At 36.1% G+C, this 25,432-nt stretch overlaps 1 protein-coding gene across 24 annotated transcripts in view; it reads left to right on the forward strand.

Annotated features, from left to right (window-relative positions):
- The window catches only part of ROBO2 (roundabout guidance receptor 2), a 1,642,423-nt gene that overhangs the window by 1,039,764 nt on the left and 577,227 nt on the right, over positions 1-25,432 (forward strand). For 8 of the 24 annotated variants that reach the window (XM_069475025.1, XM_069475022.1, XM_069475037.1 and 5 more), the window contains exon 1: positions 8,155-8,896. The exons of the other annotated variants lie outside the window; for them this stretch is intronic. In XM_069475025.1, the coding sequence (XP_069331126.1) occupies positions 8,836-8,896 (61 nt within the window). In that variant the 5' untranslated portion in view covers positions 8,155-8,835. Of the gene's footprint in view, positions 1-8,154; positions 8,897-25,432 lie in introns of those variants that run through there. 24 annotated transcript variants of the gene reach the window in all.

The following is a 25,432-nucleotide window of genomic DNA, read 5'->3' on the forward strand; positions in this document are numbered from 1 at the left end:
AATTAAATAAGACAATCAATAATAAAGGTGTATGCGGCACTTGCCATATGTAATTATTTTTAAAATGTAGGTATTATTTAATATTATACTCTAATTGTTGTAATATTAAGAATAGTTTAATGTCCTGGGAAGAAATATATTACAATATCACAACATAAAGTTTAAATGGAAATTTAAATTTTAGGCAATGTTAAAAGCAGCTGATTATATTTGTCAGGACAGATAAAGTTCTAAAACAAAGAATACTAAAACTATAATAATTTAACACATTTACAAGATATTTTTTGCTAAACTCACAGTTCAAAACATTCAAGGGAGAGTGAGATCATCTGAGTCTGCCTACACACTCATGCTGAAAGTCATTTATTCTACCTGATGGCTCAGTGCTTTCTACAGGATTTGGCCATCCAATGAATGAGGCAAGAGTCAGAGCACTGAGGAGGATGGTACAGGAGAGATCTTAGAGGACAAATCTAGAAGTGCTTGCATTCCATTGGCCAGAACTCAATCACATGGTCCAATTTAAATGCAAGGGAGGCTGGGAAATTTGTCCAAGCTCTGTGTGAAAGAAGGAAAGGAAATGATTCTTAGTTAACAATCAACATTGTTTCTGCCATCATGATGGAAATTCATAAGCACCCTCCAATGACCCTAAGTATTAGAAAGCAATAAAATGCACAGTGTACCAAGTTCTTTTAATGAAACTTTGAAATGTCCTATGAGGAAGCACTATTATTAACTTTGTTTTATAAGTGAGTTAATTTTTAAGATCAGACTGGAAGTGGTAGAACCAACATTAGAAGGCAGATCTGCCCTTCAGATCAGATTCTAGAGCTCTAACTCTCAACCAGTGTGTTCGATCGTTTCCCTATTTAGGAACCCATTTATTATCCCTTCTCTTTGCGGAGATAACAAAGTAGAAATGCTGCCTTAATGTTTTATTAAAGAGAACTAAAATTTTCCTGATGACAAGGGAACGGTTTACTTAACATTATTGCAAAATCTCCTCTGGAAATCTTAAAATAGGTTTTCATCTTTTTGGTAGTTGAAACGTGATTCAGAATGAAGGCTGGAAAACAGGCTACCAGGACTTGTATAAATGTTCCTCCAGCTTTATGATATAATGTCTTTTTAATGTGTGTGTTTGGTGGGGAGTAAAGAAGGGAGAAACAAAATAATAGGTAAGTAACAACCTGGACCTAAGCCAGCTATAAACTGGGAAAAACAACAACAAAGCAAAAAACCCTCAATGCTCATTACAGTATACAACTTTCATTGACTCTGTCTATAACAATCATACCTAAAAGAATAATATTTGCCAGAATGCTGAAGTAAAAGATCATAGATGAGTAATCTCAGAAAAATGAAAATTAAAGGAGAGAGATTTGGTGAAACATTTCTCACACTGCTAAAACCATTAATTTAGAAGCCAAATATATCTTATCTTAGATATAGTATAAATATATTTAAGTATTATATTTTTGCTAAATATATGTAAATGGTTATGGAAAATTTAAAATAGTATATTATAACTAAAACATGATGAGACGGGGGGGCATGTACAATTTGTACCCAATTGTCAAACACTCCATTAGCATTTTTCCATTTTAAGTATTTGGTCCTTTGGACCCTTTAAATTTGTATTAGTATATAATGGAAATGCTGAAATTTCTCAGAGAAGAAAAATCATTTATTACTCTACTCCTTTTACTCCTAAGTAAAAGATTAATTAGTAGAAACTGCTTAAGAGAGAAAGAATTTTCATTCAAATTGAAATGATAGGATATTTTTCCTTCATTTGAAAGTTTGTCTGTAAACTTGGGCCATGATGATTTCTTTCATTTATGCCACTTTATCACCTATGGAAGATTATATGTATTTACTTCTCTAATTTAAGCAAAATTATATCATTTATTTCCTGCTAGAACTGTATTTAACAACTAAAAACCTAGTATTCTTTCAAAAAAGGACTTCAGGCACTCCACAGGCAGTCAGAGTTTATTTTATCAGGCAGAAATAAAATAATTTGGATATTGGAAGAAAATCAGAACCTGCCCCCAAACAGATTAGTTTTTCTATATGATGGAACCATAGGCAGTTGAATTGGATTACATGTACCATTGGATTAATTCCATGGTATTATTATAAGGGAACATAAGCAATTTTTTTTCTAATTTGAAGGATCCAAACTAAAGGTCTCCAGGCCCAGGAAAAAATAAAAAAAAAAAAAAGAATCCATTATGAAACTTGTCTGAAAGATAATTCAGTAAACAGATAAGTATAAAACTCTATGGATACCTAAGAAACCTATAGATATCAGTCACCTTTTTCCAAATCTTCAATAATCCCTTCTTTTGAAGAGGAACAAAAATTCTGTTTTGGATTTCAAATAAATTTTCCTATTAGGATTACAGTTATGTGTTGCTAGAATTTAATTATACAAAGTCCAGATTGGAGCAGATGGATTTGGAATAATTTGGCAAAGAATCAAAGGGATTTTCTTGTGTTCATGAAATTATGGTATAAAAATAGCAAAAAGTGTATTATTTTACGTCATTGAACCTAGGTTATATAGTAAAATAAGAGCTTCAGATCTTTTGAAAGAAATGATATAATGATAAGCAGGAAAAAGTCCTTGCACACATACCAAGCCTAGCCTGTCATGGCCAGTGATTGAAATGGCATGTTTAGATATAGTGTGGGGTTTTTTTTTTTTTTTTTGGTGATATTGATAATTCTGCTCATTCTGTAAAAGCATTAGCCTAATTTAGATGAGAAGGTATCGTCTTTGGTACTACCAAAGAGCTACTTTTTAACTCTTAGCAGGAGTTTAGGATTTGTACTTTACTCAGATGCGGATAATGGGGTGTTTGACAATCTTGTACTGACATTAGGAAGATAAATAGAATCTCAACAATGACCTCTGAGGTACCTTTATGTGATGTAAAACATTCCAAATTTTAAAGTATAGACACTTAGAGAAATTGTGCCTCAATATTATATACTATTTACTATAATATTGTATTTATTCAAAAGCTATGCTAATTTTGGAAGTATTACTAAACTATTCAATCAAGGAAGAAAATCATTTTCCAAATTGATTTTAATTCTAAAGAAAGGAAAAAACTTCTTTCTTGAACACAAGTGATGATTATTTGTCAGAAAACACTTATTTTTATGAAATGTTGCTATATTTCAGTCAACTTAAATACTTCCAGATTTCAATTGGAGTATTTTAACAACTCCATGTAATGTACCCAAAATACTATTCATAAATAGCTATATAGATATACTTATTACATATAGAGAAGTATTAGTGACTACTTCAAAATGAATTGATTCAAATCAGGAACTTTGAACATATTTCAGAGGAATAATATTCATTTTACACCTTGGCTTCCTCAAATCTTTTTTTGGAACAAGGTGGAATGTAATAAAGAAAAAAAATTATGGAGGAACAAATGAGTCATCCTTCTACAATTAGAATTTTTAATGCTTCACTTATTTTAATTGTCCTGTGTCCTTTTGTAGATAATAACTCATACATTTCATTTAAATGTGATGTTTCTATATAGTGTGGTAAGACAATCTTATATAGAAAAATTCAAGCCAAGCAATGGCTTTAAAAAGATTCTTTGATTTTGAAAAAAAAAAAAAAATTATCACATATTTCTGTATGTTTTGGTACAACAGGTTTTTTTTTCCCACAAAAATTGATCAAAGTAATTTATTGTAGTGTTATAATATTTCTACAACATAGTAGATGTTTTAAATCAATTCCAGGAAGAAGCACGGCCTAAATTTAAGACCACAGATTTTACAGTCAGTTCTGGATTCAGAGGAAGATTGTTCCCTTTATTAACTTGGGCTGGATATCTAATCTTCATTTTTCTCATCTATGCAACGGGAATAATATCAACCACATAAGGCTCTTATAGGGATTTAACAATATAATGAATTTTTAAAAACTAGCACAATTCCTGACACATAGTAAGTGCTCACGACAAGGTAGCATACATTAAAATTATTATTATTCTGAATCAAACCTTTGATTTTTCTATATATGCTTCCTTGCAATTATAAAAATAACATGTTGTAAAGAGTAAAAAAAGGGATTGGGGTTTTTTGATTTATACCACAACCTTGGGGAATCTGGTATAAAAAAGAAATATTTAATATTTTATTTCCTATATTGTGCAGATTGCCTTCATATGGTTATTTTATAGTTCTCCAGGAATGCCAACTCAGAAATTCAATCACAAGGCCATTTGATTACCTTACCCAAATTAGGGTTAATGATAGTCCTTTATACACAGTCATCTTTACATGTATTAAAATATATATTCATCTGGTGGGTACATTTGAGTATGTAATAATACCATTTCAAGTTTTACATAAAAAAGCCTGTACATTTTTCTATTTTTTCCATGTACAGTTTTCTATTCAGTTCTTTGTTTAGAGAAGAAAAAACAATTCATATTTGGAAAGATATTGAAGCCAAATTCCCATTTGATTTTCTATATCTTAGACCCTCTAATTTGGTGGCCAGGGGGATTCATTGTTCTAAGCCATTTCTGGCTTTTTGACTTAAAGAAAATCTTTAAAAATGTTTTTAAGTAAAGCACTGCTAAAATCAAATTTCCAACTTCTACTAGAAGATTCAGGTTTTAAAGGCTTTCCTTTAATTAAACAAATATTTAGAGTAAGAAATCCATTTCTAACATACTCACTAAAAGTGTGTTAAATTTAATTGAAATATACACATTTCTCTAATACAGGATCTTATCAGGTCTCTCAGAAGGTGGTATCTTCATACCTATGGACTTAACTTTGTCCATATTAAATTTCTGACTGAGCACTTGATACTCTGGTGATTTAGTGTGAGTCCTAAACTATCATATTGGATGAGATTCTTATAAAATTGTATTTCCTTAGTCACATTTTATATCAAATGAAATACTGATGAAGTATTTTTTTAAAAAATCAGTTATGAACTTGTCTTCTAGAAAAGTGGAAAACATGGCTTCTAAAATTCTTTTGTTACAGATATTATGTCAAAATTTAGGTAGTATATGGCAGAAAAGATGGCACACTAGTCGATCACTTGGTTGCTGTGTCATTTTTAGTAGGTAACATAATTATGAATGCAAAATAATGATGCTTGGGAAAACATACCAATTAAATATAACCAAAGAGATTTCCCTTAAATAAACCTCTTCTCTGTGTGCAGCCATTTGTCACACTCTACACAAGGATAACTTCCTGTGTGAGACATGAAACAACATTTTTCTGCCTTAAAGCACATCAGCAATTGGTGGTAGGTCAATCTCATCCAACCTATCCCTTCTGCTTCCCACAGACACTCTTTCTGCCTCTGAGTGATTTTACAGGTTACTTAAGGAAAGGCATTTACAGATGCTGAGTCTATCAAGTATAAAATAGAATCTATCTTTTGCCTGATAAATAGCCATGAGAAAACTCGTTTAAGTGAAATGTGTTAATATCTTCCTTTCCAAGACCCATCTTAAAATTAAAGATCTTATGAGCCTACAGTTGTCCCTCAGTATTCAGGGGATTGGTTCCAGGACTCCCATATATACCACAATCTACACATAACTCAAGTCCTACAGTCCACCCTGTAGAACCTGGGTATACTTAAAGTTGGCCCTGGGTTTTCATCCAGTTAATTAATACTGTATTTTCAATCCTCCTTTGTTTGAAAAAAAAAATCCATTTATAAGTGGACCTATGCAGTTCAAATTCATGTTGTCCAAGGGTCAACTGCATATGATTTGTTAATTCCTGCATTGTTTTACTAGGAACATTCATTTTCTTCTATAAAGAACATTTAAAAATTTTCAACCATCTAAGGAAATTTGACTGAGATAAAAAAGACTGGGGCATGGGTTATTTAGAGAAATGAACTAGACTTTGTAATCCCAGACTTCAAATCAAGTCTAAATGTTTACAATGAGAGTTTTAAATTATTATCAATTATTTTCCAATGCTTCAGGAGGCAAAAGGGATGTCAATCCAATGAATTTTGGTTTTTTTTTCCAGACCACACTATAATCCAATTCAGATTTCTCAGCCTTTTGGAATGGGGACAACAAAAAGCTACCATGTGAACTTGTTTATTCTTAATGGTTAAGCCTTTTTAAAAATAGGATACTAAAACAATGCCACATTCAGAATCGTTACTGTGAGAATTCAAGAGATTTAACTTCAGCACACTAATGCACTTTTTTCTTTACAACTAAATACTGTAGATCAAAAGTGTGCCTAAATTACTCTTAATGCTTCACAAGAAGTGGCTTGTTTTATTCTCTTGCAAGACTATTTCATTACCATAATTTTCAAGCATGCTGAGATGTCATAAGAACGCTCCTAATTGCTTGGATGTCGTTGACCATTTTTTAAAACATACAATATCACGCCCATAATAGGCAAGGGAGAACTAAATTAACTGGCAGCCCCAAAATGTGGCCTCCAAACAAAAGACTTCCTCAAACGGCCTCATGTGGAGAGAATCTTTCCTAATGTTTTCCAGTAGGGGGAACTAAAGACTCACCATCCAGTATTTAGCTCGGCTCAGGGACGGGCGTGAGTTCCTATAAGTCGCCTTCTAATCAACCGAACAAGCATCAAACAGCTACCAGCAAGCCTGTGATCACACGTGGGCCCAGCCACACCGGCCACACCGGGGCACCGCAGACACCGGCATCCTTTTGATCTAACCTGGCCTTCCTTAATCATCCCTGGTAGTGAATGACATTCACGTGGTAGCGGTTGCCTTAATTTTCAGGGTTTTGTCGTCTTTGGGCTGAAATTTGGCTCTTTGGGGGCTTTTCTTACTTAGCTCAGCTGCGTTTTCAGCTTTCCTGGATCAGAGCCTATGTTTTCCGAATTTCTTTTCAGAGGTGCTAGTCTCTGGAGGGTAAAGACTTCGGGGATCCCTCGCCTCTGAGCTCTTTGATCCCGGTTGGTTCCTCATCCTAAGCATCTTCCGCTGAACTCCTTCCATCCCACGATCTCGCATCAAACTCATCTGTGAGGGGTCATAAGCAACTGAGTAACATAAGAGGTGATGCCACCCGTTCCCCTCTCTCCTCCCCCCCGGGACACCGCAGGGGGCCATAGATCTTGGCTAAAACGAGCCAGCAGAGGTTAGAGATGTCTGTGGGCCTCCCCCCTCCCCTTTTTTCCTGTGCTGCTTTAACCATAGGAAGCACCCATACACAACCTTTCCGGTCCAAAAGGTGGTGGTTATGTTTCGTATCCTTTCCTTTTCTTTCTCTCGCTTAGCTTCTCATTTTGCTAAAAGGTGAAGAGTGAGTGTTTGTGTGATTTTAACGGGTAATGAGGCTGCGCCCTGGGTCCTGGAGGATGATCCTTTTCCAGAAAGCGCGTGCAGCTCCGACAGACGGAGGGATGAATAATTAGGAAGGGCTTCCATGAAATCACTCACCGAGAAAATTACCTGCCCATTAAACGGGACGCGGCGAGGAGCGAGAGGCTAGAGCCCACCTATCCCCTCCCGAGGAGGGAAGAGGGGGAACTGGGAGGCGCCGAGAAGGGGAAGGAGTTGACCGGTGTCCTCCGCCCTAGGCAGCCGCCGGGGTTCCCAATTTGTTAATTTCCGTCCCCCTAGCACTCTCCGCTCTCCAGAACGCCCCCTCCTACTCCCCAGCGGGCTGGCGCCCCCTGCTCTGGCGGGTGGCGGAGTCTGGAGGTGGAGGGCTCCGCGCACCCCCTCATCCCCCCGCCCCTCTCCCCGGGGCAGACTCCAAGCAGCTTTCATTCCTCCCTTCCCCGCCCGCCTCCTCGCCTTCCCTCCTGTAAGTCCTTCCACCGCTGCAGCTGCTGGAGGAGGCGGACGCTCTGCTGTCGGGCTGCGGGCGCAGCGACAGCAGCCGCGGCTGGACCGGGGGGGACTGGCGGCCGGTCCCGGGCAAGCGGCTGGACCGCGCCTGGCGGCTGGACTGTGCGCTCCTTTCCTCTCCCGCTCCCCGGCTGGGCGCACACGCCCCGCTCCGCTGTCGCCCGCTGCCGCCCGGGGCACAATCGCTCAGAGGCGGCACCGCGGGGGCGGCCGCAGCCTCAGCCCCGTCCCTCCCTCCCTCCTTTCTTCCCTCCCTCCCTGCAGCCCCACCACGTAGGAGTTCGGATTCTCCACCCGAGTCGTCCTGATTTCCCTTTTCCTCTCTTTTGGAAACAAGAGAGGTGGAGGGAGGCAGCAAGGCTGCAAAGGAGAGGCCCGCCAAGTCTGCCCGCCTGCAAAGTGTTGCTTTGACACATCCTTATTATGGAAGTTAAGTGAAAAAAAAAAAAAAAAACCTCCGGACGTGAAGCTGCTACGGAGAAGGACACGGGGGAAAGCAAACCAGTAGGCAGGCCAATGGTTTTTCGGCAGCGCTCTGGCAAGTTTGTGGAACACTTTCTAGGAATTTGGTCTTTTTCCTCCCCCTTCATCTTCTTGACTTCTGAAGAAAAAACTTGGCTTTGGATTGTAATGGAGCCTAAGGACAGAGGGTTAGACACACTTGAATAATCCCTCCTCCGGCTGGGCTGAATTTGTGGGAATTTAGGAAGCCAGAGTGTGGAAATACAGCAGCCTTTGAAGTGCCCTCTGCTAATTTGGATGGATCTAAATGTGCCCCATTCAAGACCTCCCCGCCAACCCCTTCTGATCTTGCGATTTGTTCTTCTCGACTTTAATTAGTATCTAGGAAAGTCTAAACTTTGGACCTACCTCTTCTTTTGATACTTATTTTTGTACGTTTGCTCTCTGGGATTGGTTTCTTAAACAATCTGGATCCTTTTTAATATGTCAAAATGAGTCTGCTGATGTTTACACAACTACTGCTCTGTGGATTTTTATATGTTCGGATTGATGGTAAGTTAAAAATGCTTTTATCTCTTTTGCCCACCCCCCTCTCCAAATCATTTCTTTCTGAGTGGAATGTGGGTTATAAATAAAATGACATTTTGTCTGTTAGTCCGTTTTGGACAGGCATGGGCTCTTTGGGGGCAAAGGTTTTTTTTTAAGTCTTTTGTTTCTAAACTGCTGCAAGTTGATCATGTTAGTTAGTGGTCACCTATTGTTAGTGTTGTCGCAATGTACTTCATTACTTTAAGGAGTTGGATAGTAAAATGATGGGCTCCCAGTTTGGTTAGAAAAAGAAATATTGAAGTAAATCTCCTGAAGGAACCTAATACTGTTGTGCCTGATCTCTATTTGATGTGTGCTCTTGTGTCTGAACTTTGGCTTAGAAATTCAAGCAAAGAAATATAGTAATAGACACTCCAAGGAAGGTTCAATGGGTTAGAAATTTGAGATGGGGTATCTCAGGGATCAATGTGTATCACCTGTGTGCCAGCAAATGCCCTCCTAGCATTAAATCAGAATGAAGAATTTAGATCACAGGGAGAAAACTGTCAAAAGTAAGACTGGGCGAGGCTCCAGAAGGACACAGCATCAGCTACGGGCTGGCTACAGGAGCGGAACACTCCTGTACCAGCTCAGTCCCCAGTGGGCAAACACAATGGGGACCTGAAACAGGTGCTGTAGGTGTCTCCCTTTAGGTTGAGTGAGCCTGTAAAGCAGAAAGCCTTCTGCCTCAGATTCTCCTGTCTTTTGTTCAGATTTGGTTTCCTGGGATATTTGCACAGGATGTCAATTTCTTGTGAGACTATTGCAAAATCCTTGTTTGTAGCTCTTTTGAATGGAGAGGAGAAATAATCATTAACATGCTTTTTGGTTAGTTTTCAAAAGACAAAAGTCAAAAGAATGTTTGGTATTAACCTTCTCAGAGACTTTAATTTTTATATCAATGGCAAGGATTGGTATAACAGGACTAGAGCCTTTCTTTTTCCTAGAAATGTGGATTGTAGTACTTTAGATTTGTTAATTACTTACCGGGCTTGTAAAGAATCTGAAGTGTATCGCTGCAAATATCTGAGCCATTATAATGGCTTGTTGCTACATAAACTTTTCTCCAGCATTTGCATTGTGGACGAATTCATTATTTGGGACATTGCCTATTTTTGCCCATCTGTGGTAGCTAACTTTGTTCCTGGCAGCTGCTGCTGCAGACAACCCAATGTATTGGACTCGAAAAGGAAGCTTTTCTATAAACATGAGGCAATACAGATGAGTTTACCTACTGTCAAGTAGCTGTTTTCAATCATGGACTACATGAGTACCTTTGCCCCCCAGTGATAGTAGGGGAGGGATGCATGTTTGCGCACTGCTTCTCCCTTTCCCCCTTCTAAGTAGTAGATGTTTAGGAATTAATTACTGTAAATTACACTATGGCAATATCTATGATATCTGCAATCATTCGCCATGCATTTATTTTCTTCTTCAATACATTTACATTACCATAACAAAAAGGTTTACCCATTTGTTCCAAATGTGTTTGATTATCATGATAAGAAGACTTTGGTATAACTTTTGAAATAATATGTCCTCATAAACCATTAATTTACATATCTCAATAACAGAAATGTATGTATAAGGTATATATTAAACTACAGAATTATCACCAAGTTTTGTGTTTTTTCTTTTTTTTTTTTTTTACCAGTGTGTCGCTAGTAGGAATACAATTAAATTGCTCAGTGGAAGTGACATAGGAAATCAGAAAAGCTTGGTGTTACAGAATGTAATTAATGTACCAGGGTGTTTGGAGATATATGAAACAAATGCAATTAACCGGCTTGCTGGAACAGCAGTAGCAAGACATCATTTCTCTCCTCCTTCCTTCCCTCCCTCCTTCCTTTCTAACCTCCCTCCCTTCTCTCTCCCTCTTTTATCCCTCTCTCTCTTCTCTTCTTTCTCTTCCACACCGTCCCCCTCCTGCCTTACAGACACACCTAGAACCTTTGTTCTGGTTTAACATCAGAGGATAAGGAGGCAATTTGTGTCTGGGTCACAATTATGCAGCAGAATTCATAGTAATGTAGTGAAAAATGCTGGGAGTGAGGAGTTGAGACTGAAAAGGCAATGCTAAATTTTTTGTGTGAAACTAGTTTTGCATTTAGCATCTGCTATGTCAAAGCAAAGGAAACTATGGACATTCTGAGGAAATTAGTATATAAATTGTACGTTTGACATTGGATTGCCTTTGGATACTTCGGAATGATGACAGCTTCTCCATGGGGATTGTTTAAAATTTGGATTGTGGACAACACTGCCCTCTAGGCTGTTTCAACACTTTGGGACCCAGTGTTCACATATATAATGAGGAGGTTGGTTTGTAGGACCTGTAAGCTTTGTTATTTTTCCAGGATTCTATGGTTTCTATTCACTCATTATCCTTCTTAGAGGTGTGTGCTTATTCTCCATATGAATTTCAGATTTAGAGAAGCTTGTACCATTTCAAAGATATACTGACTATCCTTGTGCTAGACACAGAAATTAATTTTATTCAGTGACAAATGATACATAGATTTGCATTGAAATTTGCTTGGTGGGTTATTTATATGTGCATTTTTATAGTGTATGAAAAATGTTGGAGTTTTCCCTCTTCATGTAAGATATGTGCTAATATTATTTATGATTTTGTCCCTGTAGCAATCTACAGAAGATAAATATGAAGCTAGTTGAGAACTACAGGCAAACTTTTCTATTTGGGATATAAATAAAGATTTTCTCATTTGATACAGATTAATTAACCACATGTTAATTTTTCTCTACCAGTATATAGGAGAATATATATTGAGTATGTAGCCTTTGTTTTCCACATTTTCTTCATTTTTAAATAAGAATATAGTTTTGCAGTTACTTATGGGGAACTAATATGAACCATCACAAGACTTTCTAATTACATCTATATCCCATATATTGCATCAATCCAATAATGCCACAATACTTGTGAAAAGGTGTTTTTAAAATGAGAATGGTTTTCTCATCTTTACTACTTAACTATTCCTAAATGAAAATGGCACACATGATATTTGGAAAGATAAAGATAGTGTGTGTTCATAGTATAGATGTATAATCTCTTACAGAGGTTTATACATTTTGCTGAAGTGCTTCTTTCAGTAATGGGCTTATTACTGTAGCCATATGTAGTCCATTTCAGAACTTAAATTGCATATAAGTAACCTGAAATTTGTTCTTGTAGCTATGCAGTAATATCACATTTGAATTGGCTTTGTTTGAATAACCTTTGATGCTATGCAACATGTGGACCATAAACCAAAAGGATTTCTTAGAACATTAAACAAGAATATCGTAAAGAAAAAAAAGGTCATGAATACACAAAAAGAACAGTTCTGGCCATTTCTTCCCTGAGCAGCCTGTATAAAATAGCAGCTTTGACAATAAAAGTATTGATATATAAGTACATTATATAAATTTGGATGCATATATAGTAATGAAGGGAGCTTATGTATGTGGGATGTGTGTGTGCCAAGTAATATCTGCTTAAGTAATTCCTGAAGTGTATACGAGATAAATTTACTCGCATGTGCAATTTGGTTTTTGAAGAGTATTATGTGAAAAGATTATATTCTTAGGTATTTCTCCTCCTCTTCCTCCTTCTTTCTTCCTCCACTTCTCATTCTCCTTCTTTTTGTCTTTCTTCTCATTCTTTTTCTTTTTTTTCCTTTCCCTCTTATTCTCCTTTTTTTGAGGGGGGAGGCCTGGTGAAAAGACTTAGAAAACATTTGAATAGTGAATAAGATAGATGAAAGTGTCTCTTGCATATTTAAAGATCTGTATTTAAGGGAGATATGTTAATAATATACAAAATGATAATATTTTACTTTTGGGTATATTGAATGGGGGTTTTATCTTTCTCACTTTTCTTTAACAGTACCTCATATAACTTTATGCAAAGTCATATCATATAGATCCTATCTTTTTCCAGTTTAGACAAGCAGAAATCTCCAGATCTGAATTCAAGAAGACAATGGAAACTTACAGAGTGCCCTTTCATAGTGCCTTTTATTTTTAAAGAAAACTTATGTTTCTTACAATGTCTCCAGGTGTAGATCTATCAAACTTAACCAATACATTGACATGGGTATTGACTTGCTTCCTCTTTAAAAAAAAAGATTATTGCATATAGAATAAGTGAATGATTATCAATGGTATTTTAAGGAGAAATTTCTATAAATTCTTTCAATGTCTTAGCAGTGTGTTATACCATGATAGAGATGTAATGTAGCATCTAAAGAGTATCATGCTCATCCAAAATACCAGTCACTAACTTGAAACAGTGTTGAAGTAACCTAGGCCTCAATCCTTAGTGTTTTCTCTTCCATTTGCAGATAATCATTAGAATCATTCATCTAATCCTATGAGTTTTAAATACATGTTTATACTGATACTTCTCAAATTTCCCTAATTATTACATGGAGGAATATATGATTCATGAGGACACAGCTTGGCTCTTCTATATACTGTTGTATCTCCAGTGCCTGCAGCAGTGCATGACTTTTCTCCCAATTACTTGACATCTTTGTTTCATGTCTAATGAGGATATATCAATCTCAAGCCCAGGATAGAATCTACTCCTCTTTCTTGTCATTTTCATTTCAGTAAATGGATTCACTATTCTCAGACTTTTCCATGATCCTAAACTAGTAATCATTCTTGACTTCTTCTCATAGCCTATATTCAACTTGTTGGTGAGCCCTTGGAAATCTCTCCTGATTTCAACTATTTCGTGTGTGTGTTTGTGATTTTTTTCTCCAATATTTTATGAACATTTTCAAACATTCAGCAAAGCTGAAAGAATTTCACAGTGAACACTCTGATATCCCCACCCAGATTCTACCATTATTTCATTATACTTGATTACACCTATCTAATCATTTATCTGTTCCTGTATGTATCCATTAATTCGTCATATTGTTTTGATGCATTTTCAGATAATTAGATACCAAATGTTTTTTTACTAACTTAACTACTGTCATTCTGGTCAAAATCAGGACTGTTGCAATAGTCTGGTAAATGATCATCCTGCTTCCATTCCTGTTCCTCTTATTCTCATATCTTACCCCATCCCAGTTTTCCACAGAGGGGCCAGAGGGACTGTAAATAAAACACACGTTTTCTAGCAGCTCCTTATTCATGGTTTCCACTCAGAGCTCTTCACAAGTTTGCAAGACTCTACAAGTTCAGAACTTTTTCTACCTCTCTGACATCATCTGCTCACACTGTCTACTTATAGCCTTGATTTAGGACTTTTATTTACATGTAGTGAGTCATGGCCTTTGCATTTGTTCTCTCCTCTACTAGAAATGCTCTACTCCAGATCCTTACATGGGTAAGTCTTTCAATTGATTTAATAAGTTCCTATTCAAATATCATCTCTTCAGAAATATGGGCCACCCAGTCTAATATTACTTCACTTGGAACTCTATTGGGCTGCCTTTTTTTTTTTAACCTGCCTTAAATTTTTTTTTTTCATAGCACTTACCCCCTGGAGAGCGTGTGTGTGTGTGTGTGTGTGTGTGTGTGTGTATGTGTCTATATATAGTTGTAGTAGTCTAAGAAGTTACACTGCTACAACCTCATGAATACTGGCAGAAGATATGAGATTCTTGGGTCAGAAATGACAGACTTCACCAGTCATGCCACAATAATCAGCATGACTTCATACTTGTGTTGATTTCCTTAGCCTCTTTAGTCCCTTGGGGATAATGTGGAGGGGCCCAGGTATGTGAGGTACACATGGTGGGTTAGCCTCACAGCTGAGAAACCCTGAGTGTGGGACCTAGGTATTTTATAACAGGTAATAAGGTAACTTGCTTAATCTTTGCCCTGGAGCAAGCCATTTTCTTTATCATACTGGACATGATATAACGCTTCCTTCTGTTCTCAGGAGAGACCATCTGTATTTTCTAAGGCTGTTTGCTGTATAAATATCCTTGAAAAGAAAGTTTGGATCAAAAGTGCAGTTAGTCTTCTGCTAGCAAGACATGCAGAAACTTGAGAGACCCAGGGAGAATATTTTCCCGACAATCGAGGGGTAGGCGTTGGTTTGTTTATTGTCTGACTCCTCCACTAAGCTCCCAGTGCAGGAACTTAGCTCTGTCTGTCATGTTTGCCAATGTACCTCCAGTGCCTAGAGTACTGAATGACATAGTAGATATTCAAATTTTTGTTGAATAAATGAGAATGTTCTTATGGAGTGCTTTCGGGGTGTTAATTTTCAGGCCCTAGCACAAAACATGAAACATTCACCATTTGAACTAGGATGTGTGTGTGTGTGTGTGTGTGTGTGTGCAGAGAGAGAGAGAGAGAGTTAGATACAGAGACAGAGAGTTATCGAACATATATATTTTGACTCAAATGACATCCTGATTTCTGGTGATTAAATATTCTATCTTTCACCTGGCAGGACATACAGAATTTACCATTTGCTTTGATAGTCCTCTTTTCCATCTAACAAAGAATATTCTATAGAGGCTGAGGTGGGAAGATTGCTTGAGCCTAGGAATATAAGTTCAGCCTGAGCAATATAATAAGACCCTGTCCCTAAAGATAAATAAATAAATTAATAATAAAGCTTAAAAATAACATTCTCTATAATAGTGATTTTCTCCCTGGATCTATCTCCCTGGATCCTCATAAAAATATTACTGTGTTTTTTAGCACACTGTTGAGCGGTATGACTATTTTGACAAAACCCTCCTGCAAATTATTCTGATATGTCTTCATGGTATCATATACACTGTCCTATAGTGAGGAACATTGACTTATGTGATGATATCTAATCCAGAAATTGAGACTTTTCTGTACATTTAAGGCAGCTTTCACTTTCTACTTAACCATTTGCAACAAATAAAAATGATTATTCAGTTTGGAGATAGAATCAAATAGATTATTTCTAAAATTGGTCCCCAAATATATAGCTCTCTAAGAATTGAAAAAGAAGAAGATTAAAAGTAATATCCCCTGTAATGGGCATTGTCTTACCCTCCTTGCTGTTGCGATTATCATGACCAGGGAGGGCCTCGTTTACCATTACTGACACTAAAGGGAGATATACCCAGGAATTTGGCAAATGGGACCTTCTTTATAGACTTACTTTTGATGTTAAAAAATAAATTCAAGAGGCTACAACTGGAAATAATTTATTTTTTAAAACTGAGATACTCATACTCTCTAAATTTTGCTATTTGTATTTTCTTTTTTTCCCAATAGCTTTATTGAAATGTAATTCATATTCCATAATTCAATCCTTTAAAGTGTACGATTCAGTGTTTTTAGTATATTCACAGAGTTATGCAACCATCACAACAGTCTAATTTTGGAATGTTTTTAATCACCCATAAAAGAAACTCCATGCTCTGTTTGACTACTCCTTTACAAACCATAGGAAACCACAGGTTTACTTTCTATCTCTATAGATTAATTTATTCTGGAAATTTCATATAAATGGGATCATACTATATATGGTATTTTATGACTCGCTTATTTCCCTTAGCATAATGTTTTCCCGAGGTCGTCTGTTGTAGCCTGTATCAGTACTTCATTCCTATTTATTGCCAAATAATATTCTATGTCATTTATCCTTTGGTTTATTAGCTGATGGACATTTAGGTTGTTTTTACTTTTTGACTATTATAAATATTGCTGCTTTGAATATTTGTATACTAGTTTTTGTGTGGACATATGTCTTCATTTAACCTGGAGTGGTTAATTGCTAGGTCATGTTTTAACTCTATGTTTAACCTTTTGAGGAATTGCAAGACTGTTTTCCAAAAGAGCTATACCAGTTTGCATTCCCACTAGCAATATATGAGACAAAAATTTTATTTTAATTCATCTTGCAAATAAAGTATTGAATGGCCTTTATGAGTTGGATTTGATGTTTTGCACCGAAACAGTTTTATTTTACAATAATATGTCTTATTTCCAATAGTCCTAATTTCTAATCTCTTCAGTGATTCTAGTCTTCTAAGTCTTCTTTAGTTGCTTTGTAAAATTTTGCAAATACAGTAACTCAATTGAACTTGTCACTTTTAGCAGAAACCTTAGCAATACTACATATAAATCCTAAAATGATAGCATCTCAGAGCTAGAAGAAATATTTGCAATTATGTGACACAACTCTCTTACTGGTTGGATACGTGGAGAACTGAAGCTCAGAGATTTTATATGCCTTGTCATAGATCCCGTGGCTACATAGTGACAGAGCTGAAACTAGAGTCCAGGATGCTTTATTTCTATACCATGATTCTTCCTGTGAGAGGCTATTGCTGGGTTCCTACCCCTGGAACTCCTTAACAAAAGTTCCAGAATCTTGTCACTGAAAGCGACCAGCTGTTCTCTGAACATGTCAGTAAGAGAATTAGGTTAGATATGCTGAAGTTATTCTTTTGATTCAACAGCTGCTTATTGACCACCTATTTATAGATAAGACAACTTGCTTGGCTCTGTGAGGAACATAGTGACCTGTTAAATTATTCCCACATTCAAGGAGATCACTACGTAGTAGGGAAGGTAACACAAGTTCAAGTCACTAGAACAAAATAGTAGTGCCTGCTAAATGGGAGGTCTGAGAATTCAGAGAAAGAATAGGGGATTTCCAGCTGATACAATCTAGGAAGCATCAACACCAAATGAATCACTTACCCTGGGCCTTAGAGGAACAGTGGAGTTTTGATAGGCAGAAAGATCAGGAATTGCATTCCAGCAAAAGAAGTAACAAGAAATGACATGGAGATGACAAAGGTGTGGTAAGGAAAAGGCAAGAAGTCTGGGTCAATTGCAACGTAATTTGTCTGTAGAGAAGATGATAATTGAAAGATGGTTAGTCAACAAATACTACTGAGTGAGTTTAAACAAGTAATTTAAACTTTCTATGCCTCAGTGTTCTTATCTGTAAAATGGATGTGGTAATAATGTCTATCTCATACAGTTTTGGGGAATAAATGAATATAGGAGTATATTTTATATATATCTGTGTGAGTGTGTGTGTGTGTGTGTGTGTGTGTGATATATTGCTCTGAACAGTGCCTGGTACTTTATAAGATTTATTATTGTGTATTTTTATTTCCTGCCTGGTATGAACAAGGAAAATAATTAGAAGAGAACTTTGGCTATCAGACTAATTATGGAGTACATTAGGGCACTTCAGGATAATTTTAATATGATTTTTCAAGCATCAGTCTTCAGATAACTGATTAAGAATTTTTGTTGCCTCTTAAGGGAACTGATCTGTGGCCACACCTATGCAACTGTGCAAACATGCTATGACATGTGTGTTTCCATTGCATCATATGCTGATTACAGAACAAATGGGACTTGCAAACGAATGGTGTTATGAATGAAAGAAATAAACAAGAGAGGAATACTACAAACAGCGATTTGTTAACAAATAGAATATGTTTGTATAACCTTGCATTTTGGTACATGTTGACTGATTTATATTTTATCCAGAATATTTTTTATCTAGTTCTTTTGATATTAATGTAAAGTAACATGAAAATAAGTCTTATGTAAGACAAACTTACTGAGTTCTGAATAAACACTCCTAGTACAGAAAATCTTTTTAAAAATTAACATTCAGTCTCTACACACTAATTTTTTCTAGGTAGTCCACTTATCTTTCTTATTTTAGTGTAGACATTAATTATAATAACTTATTTGATTACCCACTGATCATATTTGCATAGTGAGTTATTGTGTATATCAGTAAGATAGCCTAAATAAAACAGTATCAGTAAAATTGTGGAAGGGACACATCTTTGGTAAGCAGGGGCTTTGGATTCCAGTATTGACTATCCTAGTAGGTTATTAATTGTATGACCTTTTACCTTACCAAAAAAAGATGAGATTTGACTGTATAATCTCCAAGATCTCCCTCAACCTTAAATTCTATTATTCTAAGTACTTCTGTTTAAAATTCTACTGTTTATTATTATCTTTGAGTACCTTTGAAGAAAATTTAGCCTGAAGAAAAATTATCCAAAACCATTAAACATTCATCTTTAAAATAATCATGGTCTATTGTCCAGTCTGCATGGAGTATATCTTCATATTTTGGTGTGAGCTCAATGATGTGGGTGTAGATATTGATGATAGGTGAAATTCATTAGTCTTATGATTCATATCCACTTCCCTTTGTTAATGACCAGCAGTACTTATACATGCTTTATGAATAAATGGAATTAAAAAATGTAATACTAAGGAAACAATAGTGTTAGGTCAATGTACTTAGTTTATGGCCACTGTAACTGGAACCATATGCAGCAGAGCAATTTTAGCACAGGAGAGGGGATTAACAGCCACTTTTTAATTTCTGTTACAAGGATTGATGTGGGATTTCTTTTTCTAGTGTTTGGTCCTAAGCCGTTTTGGAATTCAGCTGGAGAACATGGAATATAACTCAACTATCCCATTACAAGGCTTTTCAAGTTTAAACAGGGAACACCCAGTTGAAACCAGACTAGAATTTAAGGGATTTGTCCAAAACCTCTGCAACGCTTACAAGCAATTAAAATGTTCATAAGTATAATCAAAAAAGGGAGAACTTCTGACTTTCCAAAAAAATTAAATCAAGAATTTTTCTTTATGAGGGTAAGTTTATAAATCTTTATAAATCAAGATTAGAGCTAAACTTTAAAGTTTTACAATATATAGTCCAAATCCTAGCAAATGCTGGAATATGTTTAAACTAATTTATTTAGATATATGTGATAGTTATAGAATATAGTTTTCAAGGTTACATTGAATTAAGAGAAATATAGGATGAATCTAACAATAGGCAGTTTTGAGTTTTATATCTCTATTTCTAAATAATCTTTAATGTATTGCCAAATAAAACAGTATAGTTATTGCAAATCAAGTTCTTTGTTGATTCATTACATTACAGAAGGCATTTCAGCTTGCCCTTCTTAAATATAAATATACCTTAGCTTATGTATTCTAAAATACCTTTGAATGTCAGCAACAAGAATCCATTACCCCATTGCCAATTGTGTTACCCCTCCCCTCCATCTCTATCATGGATTGGAGGAGAAGCTGAGTAGGAAGAATGCCACCTTTTATATTGAAACAAAAAAAAAAAAAAAAGAAAATACCAGGTACAGCATTCCTCAGTGTTTTTTTTTTTTTCTTTTATGCAAAGAGGACTATGAAGAGTTAAAACATTTAACGAGATGGTCTCAAGATAATTTTTTTCACTATGATTTTTTCACTTGATTTCAAGAGTTAAAAAGGAACAATGAAAAAAATATTTCAATAGTGTATGATCCTTGCACTCACAAGTTCAAGCTGTCATTCAGTTGAGCTTTGTAGCCTCCTTGTCTTCTCTAACATGGGCAATGCTGTTTAATAACTTCACTAGAGAAGAAGCGCTAACAGTGACTGTTGTGTTCCTCACTGAATCTCATGAAAACGTGTAAATAATTTTGTAGCTAAGTGTGTTTTAAAAGTGTTGCAATCCCACCTTTGTGCTTTGAAAGCCTGAATAATATCAACTTTTAATACAAAATGAAAGAAAAAAAGAATCAGGAAAATATGTTCAACATGTGGGTACAGATTGTGGGCTTTTATCTTCCCCTCCCTATATGCATGGCTATAAGATATGAATAAACTGGGTTGTTTGATACCTGGCTTCTATCTGCCTTCACAATCCAATAGACAACTTTTATTTTAAGAAGAACCCTTTCTAGGCTATGAATTCTCATTACGCTTTTCTGTTAAACTGTAATACCTATGATGTTCATCAGTTGGATCTTATGAAACTCTCCAGATTTTTGAGTCTCTCAGTAAACGTGCCTGGTCACGTTGAATTTAAATTTCCAGTTTGTTCAACTTTTCGGAAAGCAGTTTTTATCTTTTGAAGCAACAGCTAAACATGGCATACAAATAAGATGACCAGGCAATTGCTTATGTTGTCTATCTCCATCAAGATTCAATTCTTAACTTGCTAAATATGGAGCACTATAGAAGTTTATAGCTAATCTTTGCATTAAATGGTCTAGGAGGTGCAAGGATTTACCTGGGAGGAGTGATCTCTATGATCTATAAGAAGTGGGTGATAGGGTATGTTGGAAAAGTGAAAAACTAAGCATTTAAATGAAGTGGATTGGACTAGCATTTGACACTTAACTATATAGCAAGTGGACAAGCTGATATTTAGTTCTATGGATTGTTAACATTCACATAAAACAGAATTATTTAGCATTTACTGAATCCTTTTTGATAATCAATTTGGGATCAAATGCAAAAGAACATGTGTCTGCTTTGTGTGACCCCAAATTCTTCCGTTTTCCCTTTGAGCAGATGACATGCCTTCTTTGCTGACTGATATTGGTTGCTAGGAGAAGTGCACTGGTTTAGTCCCTTCTTATCCAGCAGTAAAACTAAAGAGTGTATTGAGTGAGAGAAAGAGGCAGAACACAGTACAGGCCATGAATCATGACTTGTCTCCAATATGTCCACTTTGCTCCCATTTTTTTCCCTTTAAAAACTTTTGTTTTTACCAATGATCCTTTCTTTCAGCCATTATCTATAATCCTTTTGGAGCCTGAGGGGATGAGGGTTGCTAAAGGGAGGCTGTGCTGCTAAGAGTCCACTCAGAGCAATAATAAAAGCCTTGAGAGTTATTCATGGGGCCACATTAGTGAGAATGCCCTACTCAGTGAATAGCATCAGTCAGCTGCCTTTGAGATTGGGTGATTAATACCTTCTGCTTTTAATGGGGGGAAAAGGCAGACAAGAAAGGTCTTCATACTACTTTGGCTATTTTGCAAATTAGATCTTACACATTGTCAAAGCTTTTGACAAAAATGTTGCTAAATTTTCAATACCTGCAATAGTGTTTTTCTTTTTATAAAAACTAGTGTTTCATGAACTGTTAATTGTGGCTACTGTCAAATAAAATTGAAATGATAAAAATATCCCAAATGAGCACTTAAAAAATTTAGTTAGCCATTTGTATTTTGGCAATGTTTTTGATGACATCAAACTAAAAACGTGCTGTTAGTGATCATATTCAAAATGTTGTCTAGGCAGACCTATTTCACAACATCCAAACAGCATTTTTGTTTGTTTGATAAAGGAACTAATTACAGTACCCTTGAGAGTTTAGAGAAGCATCTAATGAGAAAGTGTTAGGGGCGGCAGGTGTTAGTTTCCCATAAGCACTTGGATGTAAGGGACAGTCTGTGATTTACAAAGAAGTTATTTATATATATATATGTGCCTGTATGCTTGTCTGTATGGGCCAGTGTAGCTTAAGGGATTAGAGATAATATCATTATAACCCCCATTATCTCTCATTATATCTTTTGGTTACATTATATACTGGCACAGTTCAAATAAAATTGCCCAAAGTCTGGGAAACTTGTCAGTCATATGAGGTGCATAGATAGCAAAGTGTCTGATTTTAATGGTGTGTGGTAACTAGAAAATTCAAGTGATGCTTTCCTATACTGTTTTGCAGTAAGATTCCAATATCAAGCGGACTGTTAATATTTAGATGGTAAATTAAGCCAAGACTTAGTGTTTTTTCTTAATCTAATTCTCTCCAATTTACATTTTAAATGTATTTTTTACATAGCAGCCTAGCCTAGTCCTCTATATATACTCGCATTCATTCAAAAGCCTTTACTTTAGTCTGAATATGAGAACAAACAACGTTTTAAAGACTCTGAGCGATGCTTCCTCTAACCTGTTTTCACTCCATCGAAGTGAAATATCTTGTTAAGAGGCAGTAATACCCAAGGGCAATCAGAGATAAAAATGTAACGATTTGGTGGGTGATGTCTAGAGATCAGCTTTAAGTGAGGTCTGATTTAACATCTTTATTAGTGATATAAAAGCAGAATGATAAAGAAATTACATATCTGACCAGCGGAAACTCCCCAAAACCTCATCTCTCCACTCTCAAAACCGTATAGAGTAACTTAGAAAATTTAGGCAGAAAAATTATTAGCAGAGTAAAAACTGCTATTTAGTACATAAATGTAAACTAATTCTTCAGGGAAATAATCAGAAATCTAGAAACCTAACTAGAGGGAGAAGGCAGCAAAGCAATAACACTGAAAGGGCCCAGGGGACAAGCACAGGAGTAGGGGCAAGAAGAGAAAGTGATTCAGATTAGGAGTGTTATATTCCAGTTTAAAGGTCACTGGATTGTAGTACCCATTTAGGGTGTATCGCATCACTGACTAGGGAGATTCTCTTTCAATGAATGTGGCTTAAGTGCAATTGAAATACTTCTTTCATGTTGTCCTTCATTGCCTGAGCATGAGAGAGATTTTGGCAGACTAGAAACGGAAGTTAGTACAAAGATAGATTCTTCAGGACAATGCCAGTCTACTTAAAACTCGAGAAAGATTTTCCATTGAAAAGTTCAAATAGTTCCATTTTTATAGAGAATATAGCATCCTCAAAACCAAGACCCAATTCACAAAGCTTTCCAAGAGAAATGTCCTGTCTTCTGTCGGTACACAGCAAGGCCCATGTTTATGTCTTAGTCCATTTCATAGCTGCTGAATTACACATAGCAGGGCTTAACTGAGGTTGGGTTAATTTAATGTGTTCTTTATAGACAGTTTTTATGCATCAACTTACACAACTTATGCCATCTGATCCCAGATAAGTCCTAAAGTAATACTTCCTGTTGAAGTCAAGGGTCCACCTTCCGGTAGAAGGAGGGAGTATTGCATAGAGTAGGGAAGCCTTGGGCAATGGCTCTTCAAACTAAATATGTCTCATTTAACAACTTGATGGTTAATGAGGTTACTAGGCCTGAGGATGAAGGCTGAGAGAAGGTTGTAGCAGTGAGATTCTCTGCTCACTGCACAATTACATGTTGGCTCTTTCTCCCCAGTCCTCAGAATTCTCCACATTTTTTGTTCCTTATGTAAGAGATTGCTAGATAGAAATAGAATGGAGCCAGTATCTCAGGAATACAGAGTAAAAATAAGTTAAGATGGGCAGTGAAAGGTAATGGATGCCAATTCTGAGAGTTTCTAATTAGTTTTATTTGATCAATTTTACATTACTGTCAATGCTGTGGGTGCACATCAACGCCAACATTTGAAAACAATATGGGCATTTTGCCATAACATTACTGCAGCCAGTGATGGAGAGGAGCCTGGACTCTACAAAATCTTATCTCTGTGTGTGTATGTGTATGTGTAAAACTTGGTTGAAGTGTAATATATCAGTAATGAGGCCAGGCGCAGTGGCTCATGCCTGTTGTTATCCTAGCACTTTGGGAAGCCAAGCCATGAAGATCACTTGAGGCCAGGTGTTTGAGACAAGCCTGGGCAACATAGGGAGATCCTGTCTCTACAAAACATTTTAAAATTTGGCCAGGCATAGTGTCGCATGCTTGTAGTCCCAGCTACTCAGGAGGCTGAGGTGAGATTACTTAAACCCAGGAGTTCAAGGCTGCAGTGAGCTATGATCAAGCCATTGCACTCTAGCCTGGGTGACAGAGTGAAACCCCATTTATAAAATAAAATAAATAATCAGTAATGAAATTAGAGCCCCCCAAATGAAGTCCCTACATGCTAATTTTGAAGTTATGGTCCATTAATAAGTACGGAAGCACTCATCCTTTTTTAGAAATAACAGCCAAAGACTATGTTCACCTAGAACTCTCCCTGCTATTTTTCTATATATTTTTAAATTTTCTCTTTTATTCAACTTCCACTGCATCTTTCCACCAACATCAAACCCTTTTGCATCTAGTATTCATTATTCTATAACAAAGAGCATATAAATATTGAAAAGCCTGGTCCTGATATTAGAGGTCCCTGCATAAAATTCATTGTACTGGTTTTGTGATTAGCCCAGTAAATTGCATAATGTATTGATGAAGGGGCTTTCATTCTCATAATGGTCTGAATTCAATGGGGACTACTTTGCTGAGGAGGCATATATAAATGAATAGAACTAAACAAAATCTCAAAATGAATCTATAATAGAAATATAGATGCTGCAAAAGAAAATACGGTAGACCCATTCCCTTTTTTGTTTCTGCATTATGAGTCTTTAACATGTTATCCTATTACAGTATTTGTGAGACCCTGCAATATCTATGAAAGGGCTATAAAAACTTTGAGTAAAATATATATTAATATTTGGATGACACATGTAAGTATAATATATACACACATAAATTTACATAAATTGATTGGATTATAACTTGTGTGATATGACTAAACTACATTTTTGTAACCTAAGGAGGTAATCAAAGCCAATGTGGGTTACTTTATTGTACCCACTCCTAATTGGTCTAGTTCTGTAAATTTATATAACTACCAGATCATTTCTTACTTTTTCCCTTCTAATATTAAGAAGTAGGGTTAAGTTAACCAAAATAATGTTTATAAGGTGAAATTTGTTCCACAAAATGGTGATTGCGATAAAAATCTAACTTTTCAAGTAGTTGTGAAATGCATTAAATTAAAAACGTAAATAGAGAAGTTGAGCTGTCCTTACAAA

The sequence above is a fragment of the Eulemur rufifrons genome, chromosome 7 (assembly GCF_041146395.1).
Source record: "Eulemur rufifrons isolate Redbay chromosome 7, OSU_ERuf_1, whole genome shotgun sequence".
Taxonomy (NCBI): Eukaryota; Metazoa; Chordata; class Mammalia; order Primates; family Lemuridae; genus Eulemur; species Eulemur rufifrons.